The sequence below is a fragment of the Mobula birostris genome, chromosome 2 (genome assembly GCF_030028105.1).
Source record: "Mobula birostris isolate sMobBir1 chromosome 2, sMobBir1.hap1, whole genome shotgun sequence".
Classification (NCBI taxonomy): domain Eukaryota; kingdom Metazoa; phylum Chordata; class Chondrichthyes; order Myliobatiformes; family Myliobatidae; genus Mobula; species Mobula birostris.
The window spans coordinates 120747008-120757035 of NC_092371.1; the positions used below are offsets into that span (position 1 = coordinate 120747008).

At 42.7% G+C, this 10028-nt stretch overlaps 1 protein-coding gene across 1 annotated transcript in view; it reads right to left on the reverse strand.

The window, feature by feature from the left end:
- The window catches only part of LOC140190492 (regulator of microtubule dynamics protein 2), a 92993-nt gene extending 90725 nt beyond the window's left edge, over positions 1–2268 (reverse strand). The window contains exon 1 of the mRNA XM_072247120.1: positions 1778–2268. Within this exon, the coding sequence (XP_072103221.1) occupies positions 1778–2235 (458 nt within the window). The 5' untranslated portion in view covers positions 2236–2268. The remainder of the gene's footprint in view (positions 1–1777) is intronic.
- Between the last annotated feature and the right edge of the window lie 7760 nt (positions 2269–10028).

Sequence of the window (10028 nt, forward strand, 5' to 3'; positions counted from 1 at the left end):
CAAGCTTACAATCTGCTACAAAGTTGACGTCATGTGTTTAATGTGGAACTACTCCATTGAAGATCCTCAGGATGCTTTACTCTCTTATTTGTGCAAATTATTGTTAATAGGTAGATATAGACAGAATGTTGAAACTCGTTATCTAAAAACATGATCCATAACAAGTCACTAATAAAAACTTATTGATTTAGATAGTGGCTTACTACCATCAAGACTGGTTTAAGTCTACAACACAAAAATACCCAAGGGACAGCTACGTAATCTGCAAGGAAAAAGGGAAAAATATTATGTTGATAGGGATCAAAGTAGAACATGAGAATGTTAGTGTATAAGTTACACCATAGACCAGTTGAGTCAAAGTACTAAATTTTACACTGTATATTTCATATAATTATAGCTCATAATATTTGTGATATTCTCCAGTTCTGTCCCTAAAATAGACAAAGAATGACAGGAGTAGGAGACGTACAAGATAGGAGCAGTTGACTTCAAAGGGCATCCCCTTATTCTGAAGGGAAACATCCTCTCAACCTTTAGAGCCATTTGTCTTTTAACAGATATCCTTCTTCTAAATTCCGAACAGTACTGGCCCAGCCTGTTAATCCTCACATGGCAACAACCTAAGCTGTAATCAACCAGTGAATATTCCTTGACCTGTTTCAAATAGAAATATAGTTCTCCTTAAGGAGATGAAACCGACCACCACTTCCTGAATAATGACTAGATCTGACAAAAGATCGACAGCTCAAACATAATAATATTCCTCTCTTTGCGGATGTTACCAGACCTGGTAAATAAACCCAGAAAGCACTGGAAAAACCCAGAAGGTCAGGCAGCATCAGTGGAAAGGGAAAGTCAAAATTACAAGTCTGCAACCAAAATTGTATTCCAGCCTATGTGCAGTTGTGCAGGGTTGTATACCGCGATAATGCATGATTTCTGCATTATCTAAGTTCAAAGTAAATGTTATTATCAAAGTACATATATGTCACCATATACAACCCTGAGATTTATTTCCTCATGGGCATATTCAGCAAATCTATACAATAGTAACTATGACAGGATCAATGAAAGATCAACCAGAGTGCCGAGGACAACAAACTGTTATGCCGCGTCCTCTATGCCACTTAGGTTATTAATGGAAAATATATCTCTCTATACTCTATTCATTCTCCCATCTGTGCATCCTTTATTCTTTCATTCTCCCAGACAAATGCCTAGCATCACTTTATGGGCATACAATCAATGTATATAAGCTACTTTTTGTGATTACAACTATTGTGTTATTAATAATGTCTTTTTTTATCATTGCGTTTTTGTGCGGATCCAGAGTATCTATTATTTCATTCTCCTTTACACGTGTGTACAGGAAATAACTTGAAACAATCTTCAAACTTGAGTATCATATGAATGAAATATGGAAAAGCAGAGAACCATGACATTAGCCCGAGAAATTCTAATTAGCACATCACCAACACCGTCTCTCTTCCGCCACTCCACTCCCTAACGGACCCTATAAAACACATCCTTTTCTAAATGGGTTCATCTACCTTTCCCTTAAACAAATTTGCATCAATTGCTTCAGCACTTTAAGCAACCTTTAATACTAGAGGGAACACACAGGTCTCGTTAACACTTAGTGCAGTTGTGTTTGTCCCAGTATAATCATATTGCAAGACAAACCTAGTTTGAAAGTCACTGGAAATTCACCAGATAATGCATCCCGACAAGGAAAACTCCACTGTATGTGTAAAATAACAGCAAGCAGGTGTCTCACCCCTTTTCACTCTCCACTTCCTCGGAGCTGAGGGAACCTTGTCCAGCCGCTCCGACATCTGCGCCGCCTTCGTCCGAGCTCCGTGCGCTCTTCTTCCTCTTCCTGGACACTGTGTGTGCGGGGCTGTTTCTCTTTTGGGGACTTCGGGCTGGCCCGGCCTGACCGAGTTCTCTGCATACTCGCTTCTCCAGGCGTGGCACGGTCTCCTTCAGGCTCTTTACCTCTCTCTTCAGCTCCTCCAGGCCGCGGATCAGCCCGTCCAACTTGTCCGCGATGTCCGCCTGCCGCAGCCCCCTCGAGCAGCTGACCGCCTCGGCGGACACCCAGGCCCAGCTTCTGCCGCCTTCCCTTTCCCTCCTTCGGCGGTACCACGCCACCGCGGCCAGCGTCAAACCGGCCGCCCCGATCCCGGCCAGCAGGCCCAGAACCACGGCCTTACCCTCGGCCGTCGGCGCCATTACGTTGAGCGGATCGGCGCTCGAATGCGAACGGCTGCCGCGAATTCAAGGCTAATGGACGGCCGTAGCGGCCGCCTCTCGGCTCCGTCACTCCTCGCAACCTGATCGCTTACTTTTTACTCCGCTGTCATGTCGGGAGCGGGATCCTCCCGCCTCAGATTCGCCCCGGGTGCGGATAACACACTCTCTTCTGATCCAGGACCTCAATCGAAGATTATTTGTTTAACCGCACGGAGGCAGACCATTCGGCCCAACTCATCCATGTTGATCGTAATGCCTTCCCGAGCTGGCCTGTGTTGGTCAGTATCTCTGTATCTAAATCTTTCCTATCCATCTGTCTATCTGCCTTTTAACCATTGTAATTGTACCCACCTGTAACCTACTCTGACAGCTGGTTCCACATACCCACCCCCCTTATGTGGAAAAACTATCACATTTAAACCTGTGTCCTTTAGTTTTAGATAACTATACTATAGGGAAAAAAAGACTATGACCAACCACCTATCAATACCCTTTATAATTTTATAAGCCCTATAAGATCACCACACAGCCTTATATGCTCCAAAAAGTTTCCAGTCTGTCCTTAGAATTCAAGCCCTCCTGTTCGAATCCTTATGAATCTTTTCTGCACTCTTTCTAGTTTAATTGCATCCTTCCCATAGCTGTATGACCAGAACTGTAGACAATGCTGCAAGTGTCATTTCACCAATGCCTTGTATACAGTATATGCAGCATGACGTCCTAACTCCTAAACTCCATGCTCTGACTGATGAAGGCAAGTGTCTCAAATGCCTTCTTCACCACCTTGTCTCCAGGTGATTCCACTTTCAGAGAACTATGTACAGTACTTCTACTCCTAGTTCTCTCTGTTATACAATACTCCACTGTGGAAGTTTACTGCCACAATATTGTATTTCCTTACGATATGGATAAAAAGAGACAAGCTGTGTTATGTAATTTTGAGCATTTTGATTAATGCACAAACCGTGATTATGCCTCATGTGTCGCTGCACCCCTGCGGCCGACTCTATATGAATGCTGCGCTTACACCAAACAGACGGTGGTCATGATTGCTCACAATTTTGTTGATGATGACTCATCTGACAGTGTCTAGTTCAGTGGTCCCTCCAGTGATGATTTATGGAGGATCAGTGCACTGCTAAACATGTGTTTCTGTTGCATCTCTGTTCTTCCCGTGGCTGCAATGCCATTCTGAGTGACTTAGTCCAAGCTATGCCCATGATTGATGATGTATGCTAGCCACAAACTTCAGTGAATAGCCAGACCCATCTGTCCACAAATAGCAACCCAACAGTTCTTTTCGTTCTTTCATGATTTGGGGTGACCTTCCTGCATTTGTGCCCAACTATTTACTCTCAAGATCAGGGTCTTGAACCAGAGGAGAAGGGATAACTTCACTCATTATCACTCACCCCTTCATCACTGAATGTTTCCCATAACTTACGGGCTCACTTTCAAGGACTCTTCAGCTCATTTTTCAGTATTTATTGCTTAATTATTTACTATTATTATTAAATATTTATTTTTGTATTTGTACAGTTTGTCTTTATTTTGCACATTGGTTGGTTGCCTGTCCTATTGGAGGACAGTCTTTCATTGATCTGATTGTGTTTCTTGTACTTACTGTGAATGCCTGCATAAAAATTAATCTCAAGGTTGTATATGGTGCCATATATGTATTTTGATAATAAATTTACTTTGAATGTTGCACTTTGAACATAATTTTGCTGTACCTTAAAATAAAGAAGTGGACTTATTTCAAATGCACATCCTGGCCTGCAACAAATTGACAGTGGTGTCAATACGCATGCTTATTTTTGCTCTCTTAAGCAATAAAGATCCCTCAACAGTCCATGTCATCCACTTTTGGTGAGTGGTAAATGTTATTCAAAATCCCTATTTCTATTCCATTAACTGATTCCACCATGTCTATTGCACCTCACCTAGATTGTTTCATACCTGTGCTCCTTTGCATCCTAAGCAAATAGGAGAACCACCTTTGCTAACAGATATTTTCTTCAAGAATGTGCACCCAGTTCCAGCTTTGGATTAGGGTACTCATGTGGTCCCCATAACATCCAATGCCAAGCCTCCTGTCTTTTCCACTTTTGCAACTTACAGCCTTCCAGTTGTTCTCCTGTTGAATCATCTAACTGTGCCCACATGATCTGGCCATGAGGAAGACAACACAACCATTCCTATCCCTGAATTACTCCCTGCTCCGCCTTTGAATAGTGTCATGAATGAAACTGCATCATGTTTTTAAGCGTCATCTCCACATTAATTGGTATTCTGCCAACTCTATTAAGTGTCAGGTTCATTACCTCAAAAACTTTTGTCTTAATCCTATCATTGCCAGCCTAGATACTGTATTAAATTTCACCACAGTGTCTCATATAAAATATTTCGAAAATGTACTGCTTGCCAATGCCTTTAACCTGACTGCAGCGGCCAAACCAAACCAAAACAATTGCTGCTGCCGGCCACCCTACAGATTATTGCTCCAAAAGTCAAGAATATGTATTCGATCCTTTATTAGCAATTAGCAAACATACAATCTTGAAGCAATGAAACTTAAGCATACCCAAGTGTAAGCTAAGTGTAATTGGGTGGTTAGCAAAAGATATACCATCCACCACCGCCAAGCTACTACAAACTGTGACTTATTCCCTTTGCTTTTATCATACCCACGTGACTGATTACCATAATAAACACGTGGTACAGAATACAATGCAGCTGGAAAACAGATGCTTGGCTCCTAAACTGACCACATATTTGTCATAATAAGACCTAAGAACTCTGAAAATACTCTTCATGCTGGAAAGCATCTGTGCAGAAAGAGTTAACTGTTGATCCGTTTTGCCTACTGCCTCTACTGATTTCACATGCCAAAACTGCGACTATCAGACACACCAACGCCCACCAGACACACTCATTCACTCTTTGATGGCTGCTCTTCCTGCGACCCCTCAATCTCCCATCACCACTGTTCCTGTGGTCCTCTCCCACGCACTGTTAAAGCAGGATATTGTTCCATTTTTATCCTTCTTTCCCTGGTTTCCTATGAACCCTGGAGAATAAAGTCTATACCCTTCCTATAGGCCCCATTTATTGTTCTTGGTGAACAACCCAAAGGTGTTTGAGGAGAGAGAGCTTTTTGACTGTTTGCATCACCATCTGGAATGGAAGCTCCAGTGCCCAAGATCTAAAAGATCCTGCAGAGAGTTGCAGATCAGCCAGCTCCATCACAGGCACAAGCCTCTCCATAATCAAGGACATCTTCAAAAGGTGGCGCCTCTGGAAGGCAACATTACTCACATGGCCCCTTCTCATTACTGGCATCAGGGAGCTGCTACACTCAAGGTGCACACGCAACATTTTGGGAACATCTTCTTCCCCTCTGCCATCAGATTTCGGTCACACTATTTATTTCATTGCAACTTATAATAACTCTTTTGTTGTAACTTGTAGTAATTATTTATGTCTTGCTCTGTACTGCTGTCACAAAACAACAAATTTCATGGCAGTTGTCAGTAACAGTACACTTGATTTTTCCTCCAAACTAAAGGTGTAGCTATGGGCACCCGTATGAGTCCTAGCTATGCCTGCCTTTTTGTTGGCTTTGTGAAACAATCTATGTTCCAAACCTATTCTGGTATCTGTCCTCCACTTTTCCTTCGCTATATCGTGCTTCCTGCACGCATGCTGAGCTCGTTGACTTCATTAACTTTGCCTCCAACTTTCACCTTGCCCTCAAGTTTATCTGGTCCATTTCTGACACCTCCCTCCCCTTTCTAGATCTTTCTGTCTCTATCTCTGGAGACAGCTTGTCTATTGATGTCTACCATAAGCCTACTGACTCTCACAGCTATCTGGACTATTCCTCTTCTCACCCTGTCTCTTGCAAAAATGCCATCCCCTTCTCGCAATTCCCCGTCTCCACATCTGCTCTCAGGATGAGGCTTTTCATTCCAGGATGAGGGAGATGTCCTCCTTTTTTAAAGAAAGGGGCTTCCCTTCCTCCACTATCAACTCTGCTCTTAAACGCATCTCCCCCATTTCACGTACATCTGCTCTCACTCCATCCTCCCGCCACCCCACTAGGAATAGGGTTCCCCTCATCCTCATCTACCACCCCACCAGCCTCCGGGTCCAACTTATTATTCTCCGTAACTTTCGCCACCTCCAACGGGATCCCACCACTCAGCACATCTTTCTCTCCCCCGACTCTGCTTTCCGCAGGGATCGCTCCCGACACGACTCCCTTGTCCATTCGTCCCCCCCATCCCTCCCCACCGATCTCCCTCCTGGCACTTATCCTTGTAAGCGGAACAAGTGCTACACATGCCCTTACACTTCCTCCCTTACCACCATTCAGGGCCCCAGACAATCCTTCCAGGTGAGGCGACACTTCACCTGTGAGTCGGCTGGGGTGATATACTGCATCCGGTGCTCCCGATGTGGCCTTTTATATATTGGCGAGACCCGACGCAGATTGGGAGATCATTTTGCTGAACACCTACGCTCTGTCCGCCAGAGAAAGCAGGATCTCCCAGTGGCCACACATTTTAATTCCACATCCCATTCTCATTCTGATATGTCTATCCACGACCACCTCTACTGTAAAGATGAAGCCACACTCAGGTTGGAGGAACAACACCTTATATTCCATCTGGTTAGCCTCCAGTCTGATGGCATGAACATTGACTTCTCAAACTTCCGCTGATGCCCCATCTCCCCCTCGTACCCCATCTGTTATTTATTTATATACACACATTCTTTCCCTCAATCTCCTTTTTCTCCCTCTGTCCCTCTGACTATACCCCTTGCCCATCCCCTGGGTTTTTTCCCCCTCTCCCCCTTTTCCTTCTCCCTGGGCCTCCTGTCCCATGACCCTCTCATATCCCCTTTGCCAATCACCTGTCCAGCTCTTGGCTCCATCCCTCCCCCTCCTGTCTTCTCCTATCATTTTGGATCTCCCCCTCCCCTTCCCACTTTCAAATCTCTTACTAGCTCTTCCTTCAGTTAGTCCTGACGAAGGGTCTCGGCCAGAAACGTCGACTGTACCTCTTCCTAGAGATGCTGCCTGGCCTGCTGCGTTCGCCAGCAACTTTGATGTGTGTTGCTTGAATTTCCAGCATCTGCAGAATTCCTGGTGTTAAGGTCTTACATTGATTGGTGATCAAGAGACTGAAGTGGGAAAGTATTTGTCTTAGGGAAAATTAGAAGTAAAATGTTTATTCTAGGATTGAGTATTTAAATTGGAGTTCCATCCAAATACAGTACTGTGCAAAAGTCTTAGGCATACATATATAGTCAGAGTACCTAAGACGTTTGCATGGTACTGTAGTAATTTTATATATTTTACTGTATTTCCGCTGCGAAAAAAAAACAAGTATCATGGCATATATGAATGATGATAAACCTGATTCTGATATGGGTCTCTATCGTGGACTGAGAGTGAGAAGGGGGCAGGGAGAGGGGAGGGCATGGGAAGCACCAAGTAGACATTCTGTAGTGATCAAGAGGTCAATTATTTGTAATCAAATGACCTTTCCTGGTGACTCATATATAAGTTCTACACACACACACCCACACACATATATATCTATATATATCTATATCTATCTATATATATAGGCCAAAGACTTTTGCACTGTACTGTAGATACGCAGATTTAGGGTTGCCAGTTGTTATTTATGTGTGTCCTTGTTTAATTCATTGTTTAATGTACGTGTCCTTGTTTAATTCATTGTTTAGTGTCCTCTGTTCTCCAGTCCTGAAATTCAGTTCCATTAAAACTAAATGTTAAAGACACAGATCAAGGATGAATTTCTATTCCTTCATATTTCAGCTCACGGACACTGTGAACAACTGACTAAGAACTACTTGAAAATTTCCATTAGAATGTCTAGAGAGAAAAAAGAGCTGAACCACTTAATTTTGTAATTAATAAAAAATGCCAAGAATGCATAGTACTTAAAAGAAAGGCATAAAAGATCAAGAAATCCTTTTAATTTGCCTCCTCACGCACAAGAAAGCACCAGCATACCTGTCAATGATTCACTAACCCAAAACATTAATTTGAATCCTCACTTGGCAGATGGTTTGTTATTGCCACATGTACCACAGTGACAAGCTTGTCTTGCATACTGTTTATACAGATCAGATCATTACACATTGCAATGAGGTAGAACAAGGTAAAGCAACATCAATGCAGAAAAAAGTTTAAAACCTACCGAAAAAATGCAAGATCATAATGAGATAAAATGTGAGGTCAAGAGTCTATTTTATCGCACAAGAGGTCTGTTCAAGAGTCTGATTACAGTGGGATAGAAGCTCTCCTTGAGCCTGGTGGTACGTGCTTTCAGGCTTTTGTATCTTCTCCCTGATAGGAGAGAGGAGAAGAGAGAACATCCAGGGTGGGTAGGGTTTTTGATTATGCTGGTTGCTTCTCCGAGGCAGCAAAAAGTATAGATGGAGTCCACAGAGGGGAGGCTGATTCCTGTGAAGTGCTGAGCTGTGTCCACAACTCTCTGCAGTTTCTTGCTGTCATGCGCAGAACAATTGCCATATGATGCATTGGGATAAGATGCTTTCTATGGTGCATTGATAAAAATTTGTAAGTATTGACTGGGGCATGCCAAGTTTCTTTAGGCTCCTGAAGAATTAGAGGCATTGGTGAGTTTTCTTGGCCATGACATCAATGTCGTTAGACCAGGCCAGGGTACTGGTGATATTCACACCTGGGAACTTGAAGCTCTCAACCGTCTCAACCTCAAACCCACTGATATAGTCAAGAAAATATGTGCTTCACCCGCACCCACCTTCTGAAGTCAATGACCAGCTCTTTTGTTGATATTGAGGGTAGGTTGTTATCATGACACCACGTCACTAAGTTTCCTGTCATCTCTGACTCATCATTGTAGGAACAATGAAATTCAAGTAATTAAATACAGTATATCTAGAATTGAGAAAAATGTGGTATCAGTAATGGTAAACTTAGAATTGCTGGAGAGTTGTAATATTCCATCTAGTTAGCAAATGTCATTCATGGATTGAAGTTTGTCATCCTTTGAACAGTCTAGTCTACATGTGGTGTCAAATGCGCCAAGCCGGTTGACTTTTCATCTCCTCCCTTCAGGAGCAATGAGGGGTAGACAGTAAGTGTTGAAGTGGCCAGCAGTGTCCACATTCTGTGAATGAATAAATACAAAAAAATCATGTTGGCATTAATAGTAGTCAGTGTGTTATGCCATTGCACACATGCAAAGGAGATACTTTAGTCCTTACTGTCTTTGTCAAGCTGATTTTCTCTTTCACTTGCTATTCTACTTCAAAGCATTAACTATGCTTTGATTTTTCTCTTTTTCCTCCATTCTCTCACGTTAAGCAGATGACAAAGTATTGAGGATTAGTGTTTTAGTGACAAAAGCAAACAAATGCTGAAGGTTGAGTTTGGTATGCACTGTGAAAATCCTATTCTCTACCCCATCTGCCTCAAAGGTTGCTTATCCCTTATCTTCCGTCACATCTACTTTTTTCCCCTTCCCACTTACAAACCCATAATTTATCCTCCTGTACAAGTAGTTAAATGGAGAAATGAAAATTATCAGCAAGAAGGATAATTAATAGGCAGAGAACCTTGGAATTTTTTCCTATGTTATAACCCAGGACTGGTGAAGGACAGATTATGACACACAAGGGAACAGTAAACTGATAAACAACGCTCCGTAAAAATACAAACCTTTGCACAGGGTTAACAGACTGGG